Source organism: Capra hircus, chromosome 5 (assembly GCF_001704415.2).
Source record: "Capra hircus breed San Clemente chromosome 5, ASM170441v1, whole genome shotgun sequence".
In the NCBI taxonomy this organism is placed as follows: domain Eukaryota; kingdom Metazoa; phylum Chordata; class Mammalia; order Artiodactyla; family Bovidae; genus Capra; species Capra hircus.
The window spans coordinates 14,635,171-14,649,703 of NC_030812.1; the positions used below are offsets into that span (position 1 = coordinate 14,635,171).

Below are 14,533 nucleotides of genomic sequence, written 5' to 3' on the forward strand. Positions count from 1 at the left end.
TGAGGTATGCCTGTATTGCTATGAACTTTCCTCTTAGCACTGCTTTTATAGTGTCCCACAGGTTTTGGGTTGTTGTGTTTTCATTTTCATTAGTTTCCATGCATATTTTGATTTCTTTTTTGATTTCTTCTGTGATTTGTTGGTTATTCAGAAGTGTGTTGTTCAACCTCCATATGTTGGAATTTTTAATAGTTTTTCTCCTGTAATTGAGATCTAATCTTAATGCATTATGGTCAGAAAAGATGCTTGGAATGATTTCGATTTTTTTGAATTTATCAAGTTTAGATTTATGGCCCAGGATGTGATCTATCCTGGAGAAGGTTCCATGAGCACTTGAAAAAAAAGTGAAATTCATTGTTTTGGGGTGAAATGTCCTATAGATATCAATTAGGTCTAACTGATCTAATGTATCATTTAAAGTTTGCGTTTCTTTGTTAATTTTCTGTTTAGTTGATCTGTCCATAGGTGTGAGTGGGGTATTAAAGTCTCCCACTATTATTGTGTTATTGTTGATTTCCCCTTTCATACTTGTTAGCATTTGTCTTACATATTGCGGGGCTCCTATATTGGGGGCATATATATTTATAATTGTTATATCTTCTTCTTGGATTGTTCCTTTGATCATTATGTAGTGGCCTTCTTTGTCTCTTTTCACAGCCTTTGTTTTAAAGTCTATTTTATCGGATATGAGTATTGCCACTCCTGCTTTCTTTTGGTCTCTATTTGTGTGGTATATCTTTTTCCAGCCCTTCACTTTCAGTCTGTATGTGTCCCTTGTTTTGAGGTGGGTCTCTTGTAAGCAGCATATAGAGGGGTCTTGTTTTTGTATCCATTCGGCCAGTCTCTGTCTTTTGGTTGGGGCGTTCAACCCATTTACGTTTAAGGTAATTATTGATAAGTGTGATCCCGTTACCATTTACTTTATTGTTTTGGGTTCGAGTTTATACACCCTTTTCGTGTTTCCTGTCTAGAGAATATCCTTTAGAATTTGTTGGAGAGCTGGTTTGGTGGTGCTGAATTCTCTCAGCTTTTGCTTGTCTGTAAAGCTTTTGATTTCTCCTTCGTATTTGAATGAGATCCTTGCTGGGTACAGTATTCTGGGCTGTAGGTTATTGTCTTTCATCACTTTAAGTATGTCTTGCCATTCCCTCCTGGCCTGAAGAGTTTCTATTGAAAGATCAGCTGTTATCCTAATAGGAATCCCCTTGTGTGTTATTTGTTGTTTTTCCCTTGCTGCTTTTAATATTTGTTCTTTGTGTTTGATCTTTGTTAAAAATTTACCTCATTGTTCCAGGTTTAAGCTCAACTGAATGTCAATACCACTGTGCGGATTTTTCTGATCATAAGATAAATTGGACTAAACAGTTCAGTGGTAAACCTTATTACTGAAACTCTATAAGTGATTGAACAAGTAGTTTTAAAGACAAATAACTCTTTATTACTTTTAGTGATAGTATTATTGATAGAAATAGAAAGATTTAACAGTTTTCATTAGAAATTCTCTCTTGTAACATGATGATACTTTTTTTGCTTGTCAACAAACTATGAAATGTTTACTATGTACTGTCAGCTTGCTCTTACTTTAATTTTCTATATATAAAAATATATATGACATTCATAACATGTAACAAGAATATATTTGTCCTTTTTTATTTCTTCTGGAGTACAAATATGAAGTGGGTCCTGATCAAAAACATTGCTTCCATTTCATACGTTACTGCTAGCAGTGAAAACCAGTAAAATGTTCATGGAGGGTAGTTTGGTTCTGTCAAAATTAAAAATGCTCACACTTTGACCCAATCATCTTAACACCAAGGTTTTTATTCTACAGATAATCTTGCATATGTGCAGCACAAAATGCATACAAATGAAACAATTATTGCTGCCTATTTGTCATTTGGAAATATTAGTAAATGCTCATTATTAACAGACTGTTTAGATGAAGTATGCTATATTTGTACTGTGGAGTACTATGCAGACAATAGCTAGAGTGATGATTTTTATATGATGGATTTGGAACAGTCTTCGAGAGTGAAAATTCAAGGAGCAGAAGAGAGTATATGACATATTACCTTTTGAGTGAAAGGAGAGAGAGGGGGGAAATTTATACATGTATGTTGGCAAACGCATGGATTTTATTTTAGAAGAATTGCCACAAAACTGGGTACAGGTTGTCCTTCAGAGAGGGGAACTGGGTAACTGAATAAAAGGAGAGAGATAAGTTTTTATTGTATCTGCTTTTGTATCTTTGTATCATGTATGTAAGCTTACTTTACATATACATATTATATACACGTGCATAATTTAAAAAAAATAAAAGAAATATAGCCTCATAGTGAAAAAATAAATAAATAAAATTTTTTAAAATATAGTCTATTCAGATTATAAGCAAATCTTACAGCTTTAAAAGTAATTCCAATTGTTATGGATAGTTTACTTTTTAGCTTGTTTTACGTTTGTATTTTTGTAAATCTAAATTGATATCTCCTTGTGTATGTATGGTAACCTACGATTTTTATGTAAAGATGACTCTTAACCTTCGTGTTGAAATTTAGATTCACAGTTATTGTTAAGAATTTATTCCTATTGCAATTAAGTGTCACTTTAGGATTGGAAATTGACCGTTTTTGTTAGATCATAAATGGTGGTGAATTCAACACTTAACCATAAACAGTTGACATCCAATACTGAAGTGAACTTTTTCTGCATTATTCACCAACAAAAAGGATATATTAACATATATTAGAGGAATCTATGCTAATGTCTCCATTTGTAAACATAGGAAGTGTCTATCTTTACATTTTAGGAAATATAACTTTCATTTTGTTTGGAATACTTAAATCCAACAATTATTCAGGAGAATCACAGGCATTTATGTCTTAAAGTATTTGAATTATCTTTGCAACAGATTTTTTTTCCAGAGAAAAATGGAAATAAAAACTTTCCCATAATGTAAGTTATTTGTTTAAATGTCCAATACAAATATTTTGCATGGCAAAAGTCAGTTTACAAAGTGCTTTTAATCTTGTTTCATAAATAACATCTCCAAATTTAGGCAGCCATGATTTCTCGTGTTTATGGCAGTAAAAGCATGGATTTTTCTCATTCACTTGTACCAAAAATACCTAGGATAAAAGTGATTCTAAAACTTCCAGATGTTTTATCTGGATTAATGGATTGAAATTAACTACAGATGTATTTTCACTTTTTCTGAGTAATGAGATCAGTTTTTACAAAAAACAATCAGAAATCAAGTTTAAATGAATTTTGCAGTAAAATTTAATATTCATAGCAGGCCACACAGGGATATTTTCAAAATCTGTACAGGTGTAACCATTTGCTGATATAATTCTTTTTATTAAATGTCCTCATTATTTATTTGCTCAGAAATATATTCACCTTGGATGTTGCACAAAATCTCTGCTATTATTTTAAGAAATTGATGACACTTAGTAATGAATGTCGATGTGTACATGAACATGGGGATGTAAGTATCACCAGGAGAGGTGAATTAGAAGCCCAGCAAAATCATTTGCCCCCTACACACAGTGACAGCATACAGCAAAATAGAGTTCTTTACTCTTTTGCAAATGAATATAAACTGAACTTACCAGATATTTCTGAGAAATGGATGGACTCTGGCCCTAGTCATTCCTCATCAACCAACCCCTCCTTATGTGAAGATACTAAAGAAAGAAATCAGGGGGAAATAGTAGACCAGAAAAGAGAAGACAGCAAGACAAGCAGTTTCCCCAGCAAAAGAATACCGTTCGTTGAAACAGTAAGGACAAGGTTTCTACTGGAGAACTGCCAGAATACCGAACATCACGAAAAAATGTAAGTTTTATAGGTCATTTTTCTTTTACCATTATGTTTTATTGTTTTTATGGATGATTTGGTAAAGGATTTAAATCATATCGTATTTCATGTTCATTTCCTTATGTTTTATGTTATGCACAGATTATTAAATACAGTACAGATTAATTTGGTTGAATTTTGGCAGGTTCTTATTTAAGCAACTAATATTATTTAATTGAAGATGAGTAACTGTGAAATTATTCCTTTTGCCTTCTAATCTGTAAATCGGAGAAGGCAATGGCACCCCACTCCAGTACTCTTGCCTGGAAAATCCCATGGACGGAGGAGCCTGGTAGGCTGCAGTCCACGGAGTTGCTAAGAATCGGACACAACTGAGTGACTTCACTTTCACTTTTCACTTTCATACACTAGAGTAGGAAATGGCAAACCACTCCAGTATTCTTGCCTGGAGAATCCCAGGGAAGGGGGAGCCTGGTGGGCTGCGGTCTATGGGGTCACACAGACTCGGACACAACTGAAGTGACTTAGCAGCAGTTCCGTTCAGTTCAGTCTCTCAGTCGTGTCTGACTCTTTGTGACCCCATGAACTGCAGCACGCCAGGCCTCCCTGTCCATCACCAACTCCTGGAGTTCACTCAAACTCACGTCCATCGAGTTGGTGATGCCATCCAGCTATTTCATCCTCTCTCATCCCCTTTTCCTCCTGCCCTCAATCCCTCCAGCATCAGAGTCTTTTCGAATAAGTCAACTCTTCGCATGAGGTGGCCTAAGTACTGGAGTTTCAGCTTTAGCATCATTCCTTCCAAAGAAATCCCAGGGCTGATCTCCTTCAGAATGGACTGGTTGGATCTCCTTGCAGTCCAAGGGACTCTCAAGAGTCTTCTCCAACACCACAGTTCAAAAGCATCAGTTCTTCTGCGCTCAGCTTTCTTCACAGTCCAACTCTCACGTCCATACACAACCAATGGAAAAACCATAGCCTTGACTAGGCGGACCTTTGTTGGCAAAGTAATGTCTCTGCTTTTCAATATGCTATCTAAGTTGGTCATAACTTTTCTTCCAAGGAGTAAGCGTCTTTTAATTTCATGGCTACAGTCACCATCTGCAGTGATTTTGGAGCCCCCCAAAATAAAGTCTGACACTATTTCCACTGTTTCCCCATCTATATCCCATGAAGTGATGGGACCAGATGCCATGATCTTCATTTTCTGAATGTTAAGCTTTAAGCCAACTTTTTCACTCTCCTCTTTCACTTTCATCAAGAGGCTTTTTAGTTCCTCTTCACTTTCTGCCATAAGGGTGGTGTCATCTGCATATCTGAGGTTATTGATATTTCTCCTGGCAATCTTGATTCCAGCTTGTGCTTCTTCCAGCCCAGCATTTCTCATTATGTACTCTGCATAGAAGTTAAATAAGCAGGGTGACAATATACAACTTTGATGTACTCCTTTTCCTATTTGGAACCAGTAGCAGCAGTAGAAATCTCTAAATAATTAAAAAGAACTTTTAATAAGAAATAAAACAATCACATTGTTCTTAAAATACTGTAAAGACCTCTCATATGACGGTCCTGGTACATGCTCCAGGGAGGGTCAGAAAATCCTTCCTGCACATGCCTTTTCTCAAATCCCTTGAACTTAAAATAGTCCCTGGTAGCTCAGTTGGTAAAGAATCCACATACAATGCAGGAGACCACAGTTCAATTCCTGGGTCAGGAAGACCCACTGGAGAAGGGATAGGCTACCTACTCCAGTATTCTTGGGCTTCCTTGTGGCTCAGCTGGTAAAGAATCCACCTGCCTTGTGGGAGACCTGGATTTGATCCCTGGGTTGGAAAGATTCCCTGGAGAAGGGAAAGGCTACCCACTCCAGTATTCTGGCCTGGAGAATGCTATGGACTGTATAGTCCATGGGGTCACAAATGGTCAGAAAATGACTGAGCGACTTTCAGGTTCACTAAAATATTCAGTATGCCAAGTATATTGGTATGTTTTGGGATAGTTCCAGCCAGGGTACCCTAGATATTACCTGTTTGAATCCTGTTAGCTGTAAACACTCCAGACATTGTCTATTGAAATTTCAGATAAATAACATTGAGTTGTTTATTCATGGTAAATAAAATTGCCAAATAATAATAAGAAAGGGTGAGGAACTGAAAATATAGACAAACCAAAGACCCAAAGAATAAAGAGGAAAGAAAATGTATGCCCACTTGCTGAAGCTTGCCATTCAGTGTTTCAGGAAGATTCATCATCAGTTGTGCTGTTGTTTCCTAAGCATGCTTTTCACATGTTCCTGTGCTAAGGGCATTGTAGCATCATTGTTTTGTACTAAAAAAAAAAAAAAAATGATGCCGGTGATAGTAATAATATGAGCTTCTTTTCCCAACACGGAGAGCACCTAACATTCAGGCAGCCCTAAGTCAGCTTCTTTACCTTTTCCTGCTTTCTGTGTGGTGAAAAGCAGTCCCAGTGTTCGTGTCACTGTGGAAAATACTCCTCATATACCTTTTTATTTTCTCTCTGGGAAATTTTAAAGATAGTGGGCTGAGGAATTCAAGTGCTACATGACTGGTCAGCTTTATAAGAAACTCAGGATTACAGTCCGTGAAACTTGTATGTATCTGTAGAGAAATATAAGGCACTGTTTCAGGTTAAATGTGGTTTTTACTAATCTTTCTGTCTTTTGTTTTAAACAACTTTTCATTCTTTACCAGTTATATATTGCAATTATGTTTTCAGATTTTTTTTCTTTATAACCCAAATATGCATTGGTATTATTGTGCCATAAAAGTCCTTAACTCATTTTTTAATCTTTTTAAAAATTATTTTATGTTGCAGCATATTTAATTAACAGTGCTGTGTTAGTCCAAGTGTACAGCAAAGTGATTCAGTTATACACATATATATATCTACTCTTTTTCAAATTTGTTAACTCATTTTTGTCCAAAAGACGAAGGAATGAATTAATGTATGCCCACTTGCTGAAGCTTGCCATTCAGTGTTTCAGGAAGATTCATCATCAGTTGTACTGTTGTTTCCTAAGCATGCTTTGGATGGCTGAATGATCAAATGTGAATTAATTCCATAGCAAAATTTACTAAGTTCTATTTACCCTGGTATTTTTGCCTGGAAAACTCCATGAACAGCGGAGGCTGGCAGGCTATCATCCATGGGGTCACGAAGAGTCAGACATGACTGAGTACGCAAGAGCACCATTTACCCTAGAAGGAGGAAATGTTTTGTTGAAACGTGGTTTTTCTTCATATCATGAGTACAAGTAGTTTATCTTAAGACAGAAAGTTTTATCCACTAATTTAAATTCATAGCAAAATAGATTGAAGATTTCCACAGGCTTTACATAAAATGGTGGTGATGCTGATAACAATATTCATAACAACAGAAAATGATTACTTCATTCCATATTGCATGCATGCTGAGTTGCTTCATTTGTGCCCAACTCTTTATGACCCTATGGACCGTAGCCCACCAGGCTCCTCTGTCCATGGGGATTCTTCAGGCAAGAATAATGGAGTGGGTTGCCATGTCCTCCTCCAGTGGATCTTCCTGACCCAGGGATCAAATCCACATTTCTTAAGTTTCCTGCATTGGCAGGCAGATTCTTTACCACAAGCACCACCTCGGAAGCCATCATTTCTGGCAGTTTATTGCTTAATTCCACTTTGCCTTACACTCACTTTGTTTGAAATGAAAACATTTCTTTGGGCTTTGCAATTATAAAATTATTGACAACTCTTTCAAGGGAGCCTGGGAAAGTGAATGTGCAGCAGTCACCTCTCCTTTATATGTCTTTTAAAACTGGACTCAAGGGTCTGAAAAGCAATTAAGGTAATAGTTAGCACTTTGACTATACGATGTACCTTGATGATATTTCTGCTACTTACATTGCTGTTTAATTTTTGCTATTGTTGCTGGGCAGCTTATGGGGATATGGGGAAAACACAGTGTTGATTGATGGAATGCCAGATAATAGCCAATAGATGTAGACTGGAAAAATGTTAGAATCTACTACTGGGCTTGTAAGAGAATGATTTATGTATTTGTCCATGGGCAGGGCGGAAAATGAAGCTCACAAAGACCTGATGAGTCCTTCCTCTGAAAATGAAGGAGGGCCCTTCTTCCTCTCAAAACCTAATCTCCCCACTGTGAACAAGATCCCATCCTCTCTTGCCAACTCAACACTGACTCCTGCCTTTGTCCCCCTCTTTGCATCATCACTTTTTCCCCCTTACTACTGGCTCAAATTCCCACTATCATACAAAGTCTCGGTAATATCATCCTCCTTAAAAAAAAAAAAAAAATCCCTAGGACTCATATCACTAAGTTACTGGCCCATTTCTCTCCTTCATATTTGAAGGTGTCCATATTATTTTTACTTCTATGACTACAGTTAAATAAAAGAGCAGGTCTTATTTTAAAATAATACTTTATATAGTCTAATTTACAAATAGGTATAGCCTATGAGGATCTCTTATCTGCAGCTGTATATTATGGATACTAACAATAATTTTTTCTCCTCTTAATAGTATGGCAGCTATGGTAATCCAGGCATACTGGCGTGGTTGCATCGTGCGCAGGCAGATTCATTTCCCTGCAAAGCTACACACTGCTACAATAGGACCCCTGACATCCCAGCCAAATGCTTGCATCGAAAACCAAACAATTTTAAAGAAAGAAAAAATTAAAAATACTGTGAATATCCAAGAACAGAAGGAGAAGGCTGCTATTCTTATTCAGGTTAGTTTTAGTCTTTGGGTGAAACAATTCATCTTGAGAGATGTGGTAGTTTTCTTTCACTGGGTTATTCTGTATAACAGGCAATCCCTGAATCATAGCAACTTATAGATACCTTGATTTATTTCTTACTCATGTGACGTGTACGCTGCAGGTGCCTGCAGGTTGACTGTGCTTCTACTTGGCATCTAGGCTGAAGGAGTAAGTCTGTAATTTGTAAATTCTTATGGTCAAGCTGAACCGCACAATCATATTAAAACTTAGGCTCCAATGTGGCATTCATCACATAGGCTAACATTTGATTAGTCGAAGCAGTCTCTCTTGGTCTCATCTAAAGATATTTCTAGAAGCAAGTTTCAGTTCAGTGCAGTTGCTCAGTGGTGTCTGACTCTTTGTGACCCCATGGACTGCAGCATGCCAGGCCTCCCTGTCCATCACTAACTCCCAGAGTTTACTCAAACTCATGTCCATTGAGTCGGTGATGCCATCCAACCATCTTATCCTCCGTCGTCCCTTTCTCCTCCCACCTTCAACCTTTCTCAGCATCAGAGTCTTTTCCAATGAGTGAGCTCTTCACATCAGGTGGCCAAAATATTGGAGTTTCAGCTTCAACATCAGTCCTTCCACTGAATATTCAGGAGTGATTTCCTTTAGGATGGACTGGTTGGACCTCCTTGCAGTCCAAGGGACTCTCAAGAGTCTTCTCCAACACCACAGTTCAAAAGCATCAGTTCTTCACTGCTCAGCTTTCTTCACAGTCCAACTCTCACACCCATACATGACCACAGGAAAAACCATAGCCTTGACTAGATGGACCTTTGTTGGCAAAGTAATGTCTCTGCTTTTCAATATGCTGTCTAGTTTGGTCATAGTTTTTCTTCCAAGGAGTAAGTGTCTCTTTATTTCATGGCTGCAATCACCATCTGCAGTGATTTTGGAGCCATCCCACACAAAAAAACAATCTGTCACTGTTTCCGCTGTTTCCCCTATCTATTTGCCATGGAGTAATGGGACTGGATACCATGATCTTTGTTTTCTGAATGTTGAGCTTTAGGCCACCTCTCTCACTCTCCTCTTTCACTTTCATCAAGAGGCTCTTTAGTTCTTATTCACTTTCTGCCATAAGGGCGGTGTCACCTGCATATCTGAGGTGATTGATATTTCTCCCAGCAATCTTGATTCCAGCTTGTGCTTCATCCAACCCAGCATTTCTCATGATGTACTCTGTATATAAGTTAAATAAGCACAGAGATAGTATACAGCCCTGAGGTACTCCTTTTCCTATTTGGAACCAGTTTGTTGTTCCATGTCCAGTTGGATACAGTCTCAAAAACGACAGAATGATCTCTGTTCATCTCCAAGCAAACCATTCAATATCATGGTAATCCAAGTCTATGCCCCAACCAGTAATGCTGAAGAAGCTGAAGTTGAATGGTTCTATGAAGACCTACAAGACCTTCTAGAATTAACACCCAAAAAAGATGTCCTTTTCATTATAGGGGACTGGAATACAAAAGTAGGAAGTCAAGAAACACCTGGAGAAACAGGCAAATTTGGCCTTGGGGTACAGAATGAAGCAGGGCAAAGGCCAATAGAGTTTTGCCAAGAGAATGCACTGGTCATAGCAAATACCCTCTTCCAACAACACAAGAGAAGACTCTACACATGGACATCACCAGATGGTCAACACCGAAATCAGATTGATTATATTCTTTGCAGCCAAAGATGAAGAAGCTCTATAAAATCAGCATAAACAAGACTGGGAGCTGATTGTGGCTCAGATCAGGAACTCCTTATTGCCAGATTCAGACTTAAATTGAAGAAAGTGGGGAAAACAACTAGACCATGCAGGTATGGCCTAAGTCAAATCCCTTACACTATACAGTGGAAGTGAGAAGTAGATTTAAGGGCCTAGGTCTGATAGACAGAGTGCCTGATGCGCTATGGACAGAGGTTCGTGACACTGACAGGAGACAGGGATCAAGACCACCCCCAAGAAAAAGAAATGAAAAAAATGAAAATGTCTGCTGGGGAGGCCTTACAAATAGCTGTGAAAAGAAGGGAAGTGAAAAGCAAAGGAGAAAAGGAAAGGCATACCCATTTGAATGCAGAGTTCCAAAGAACAGCCAGGAGATAAGAAAGCTTTCCTCAGCGATCAGTGCAAAGAAATAGAGGAAAACAATAGAATGGGAAAGTCTAGAGATCTCTTCAAGAAAATTAGAGATACCAAGGGAACATCCCATGCAGAGACGAGCTCAATAAAGGACAGAAATGGTATGGCCCTAACAGAAGCAGAAAATATTAAGAAGAGGTGGCCTGAATACACAAAAGATCTGTATAAAAAAGATCACGATCCAGATAATCACAGTCTTGTGATCACTTACCTAGAGCCAGACGTCCTGGAATGTGAAGTCAAGTGGGCCTTAGAAAGCATCACTACGAACAAAGTTACTAGAGGTGATGGAATTCCAGTTGAGCTATTTCAAATCCTAAAAGATGATGCTATTACAGTGCTGCACTCAATATGCCAGCCAATTTGGAAAACTCAGCAGTGGCCACAGGACTGGAAAAGGTCAGTTTTCATTCTAATCCTTTAGAAAGGCAATGCCAAAGAATGTTCAAACTACTGTACAATTGCACTCATCTCACACACTAGCAAAGTAATGCTCAAAATTCTCCAAGCCAGGATTCAGCAACACGTGAACCATGAACTTCCAGATGTTGTTCAAGCTGGTTTTAGAGAAGGCAGAGGAACCTGAGATCAAATTTCCAACATCCATTGGATCATCAAAAAAGCATGAGAGTTCCAGAAAAACATCTATTTCTGCTTTATTGACTATGCCAAAGCCTTTGACTGTTTGGATCACATTAAACTGTGGAAAATTCTGAAAGAGATGGGAATACCAGACCACCTGACCTATCTCTTGAGAAATCTGTATGCAAGTCAGGAAGCAACAGTTAGAACTGGACATGGAACAACCGAAGCATGTACAAATCTACTAAAATAATTGTTGTGTGTGTGCTCAGTCACTAAATCGTGTCTGACTCTTTGTGACCCCATAGACTGTAGTTCACCAGGCTCCTCTGTCCATGGGATTCTCCAAGCAAAAACACTGGAGTGAGGTGCCATTTCCTCCTCCAGGGCATCTTCCCAACCCAGGGATGGAATCTGCATCTCCGGCATCTCTTGCATTGGTAGGTGGATTCTTCACCACTGAGCCACCTGGGAAGGCCCATCTTAATTGGTAAAGTCTTTTAACTTAACTCGTTTAACTTAAAAATTCAAAACCTCACCAAGACCAAATTTCAAAATGAAGTTCAATCTGATCACATTCATCCTTTATTTATTCACTCATCAAATAATTTTTAGAACATACTGTTGTCAAGCACTGTTTTAGGTTTAAGAAATACAAGTAGGAACAAAGCATACAAGATCTCGTCCCTCTTAGAGTTTGTGTCCTGGTGGAAAACGACAACAAATTAAATATTTAAAATAAAGTCTGGAAATTTATGGTGCTGCACCTTAATTGAATGCTAGTAACTAAAAAATGTAGTTTTCCTTTATTCACTCATTTAGAGTAAATATTACTCTATTGGCACAAAAATTTTACTAGCTTATATCCTGCTGGGATGTGCAGATAAGTAAGATAAGTGTGTTAGACAGTGATAAGTACTAAGGGGAAAATAAATCAGGGAAGCGGGATAGGAGTTTCTAAGGAAGATTAATCATTTTAGACAGAATAGATGTGGAAGACCCCAAAAAAGGTGACAGTGAAGCAAGAGATAAACCATTAGGTAAGTAGGGGAAGAATATTTCAGGCAGGGAAACACCAGATTTGAAGACTTTGCTCTGGGAGCATACTCACAGTGTTTATAGAGCAGGAGGAAGCCCTGTGACGGCAGAGGGGTGAAGGGAGAAGAGTAGGACTCATAAATCGTAAATCACTGTAAAGACTTTGGCTTTTACTCTGAATGACATGGGAAGATATTACAGGAATCTGAGCAGTGGACTCACGTGACCAAAGTTACTTAGGTTGTGACAATACTCTAGGAAGGCTATAGCAGAAGCAGCGAAATCAGGAAGCTATTGCAGTAATCCGAATAGTAGATAATGGTGGCATGGCCCAGAGCAGTGCAGAAGTGGTGAGAAAGTTGCATTCCAGAATATATGTTGATTTATATAGAGGGGATAAATATATATATACTTTGAAGGTATACCTAGTGATATTAGTATGTGGCGATGTGATTCTGAAAGACAGGGAAGAGTTAGAGATGCCTACAAGGTATTGGCATAAGCAACTGAAAAAAAAAAATAGCCTTATAACTAAGTTGCTGGTTTTCATTATTAAAGACATAGTTTTTTAAGAGAATTGTGTCTGCTATAGTCCTAATGAATACATTTAGTATTTTAGTTGACTTAATTTTTCTGGGCTGCATTCCTCAGGGCAATGCATAGGCAAAGCTGTTGCTGATGCCTGAATGGCTTGGGAGGGGAGGGAGTGTAGTGGATTCAAGGAAGCTCTGAGGGAAAGAAATGAACCTCAGTTATGGTCTCACAATACTGTTCTATTGCATGAGGAATGAAAATGTTATGCAGTTCAAACTTCCTCCTCTCATCAGTGGATGAGCAATACATTTTTCAGCATTGATGGTGAATGTTTGCTTCATTCTATTCAGTAAAGTAAAGTTCATTGCTTGATGAAACAGTCTAGCTCAGTGACTACATCTGTTGAATGTCCTTCTGTTAAGTTTGTGTCTGTAACAAAAGTAAGCATAAGTCAGTCTTTCTCTACAACTTAGAATAAGTCTCTCCTGATTTACATCATGGTACTTACAATCATTGAAGTCAACTCAACTTCATTTTCTTTTCTCCTCAGTACAATCATCTAGTTTCTTAAACTATTCATCTATAAATGTGAGTTTGCAGAATGTGATATAGTAGAAAGAGTCTGGGCTTTAGAAGGTGCAAAAGGAAGATTCAAGAAGGCTGTGGTGGAGACTGCTCACTGCTCACCAGAACCCAAGTCCTCCTCCTCTTCCTAGTGTACAGCCAGCCTAGGTATTCTAGCTTCCCTTGAACTTTTTCGTATGGTCCCTTTTTTCTGTAGCTCAGACTGCAAAGAGTCTGGCTGCAGTGAAGGAGACCCAGGTTAGATCCCTGGGTCAAAAAGATCCCCAGGAGGAGGGAATGGCGGCCCACTCCAGTATTCTTGCCTAGAGAATCCCTTGGACAGAGAAGTCTGATGGGCTCCAGTCCATGGGGTCTCAAAGAGTTGGACACAACTGAGCAACTATCACTCATAGAGAAGAAAAAGATGTCAAGTGTATCTAATATGAATAGGACTGTGGCCAGAGAATTGATTTGAATATGTGGGAAAGAAAGATTAATTTATTATAGATGAATGACTATGGGAAAAAAGTGGAAACCTTACATGAATAAATAAGTTAGAAGAAGAATCTGAACACTGATCACACATTTATATTACCTTTATTTCCCATGGCTGGGACTTGAATTTCTGACCCTCCACTGATGCAGGAGGGTGGTATTTATAGGTGCCACAGCAGAAAAATACAGCTTAGAGCTCTGCAGAAGTCCTATCTCTGAGAAGTTAGGCTGGATCCACTGTGAGCCATGATGAATCAGTCCTTTCACTCTTGTCATTGAAGGTCTGTATTAAAGAATTCTCCTTATACACTCTTTTCCCTAGAACTGCATCTAATCTTGGTATCTTAATGGTATAAGGAAAAAGGGGATGTTGAGAAGAGATAACTGAAGAAGAGAAGATGATGTAACCAAAAAGAGAGAGAGAAAGAGAGAGAGAGAGAGAGAGAGAGAGAGAATCCAGGGAAAGAAAACATGTTTCCCTAATGTTCTTTACTTTGTTAGCGCAAGATCAGGGAGGAAGGGATATGAAGGGTACCTCCCTACTGGGATACCTCCCTAACAGGAAGAAATCACAGG

The 14,533-nt window shown here is 38.3% G+C and overlaps 1 protein-coding gene across 1 annotated transcript in view; it reads left to right on the top strand.

Moving 5' to 3' along the window:
- The window catches only part of LRRIQ1 (leucine rich repeats and IQ motif containing 1), a 211,204-nt gene that overhangs the window by 104,610 nt on the left and 92,061 nt on the right, over nucleotides 1-14,533 (top strand). Inside the window, exons 16-17 of the mRNA XM_005679778.2 lie at nucleotides 3,388-3,837; nucleotides 8,364-8,574. Coding sequence (XP_005679835.2) covers nucleotides 3,388-3,837; nucleotides 8,364-8,574 — 661 coding nt within the window. The remainder of the gene's footprint in view (nucleotides 1-3,387; nucleotides 3,838-8,363; nucleotides 8,575-14,533) is intronic.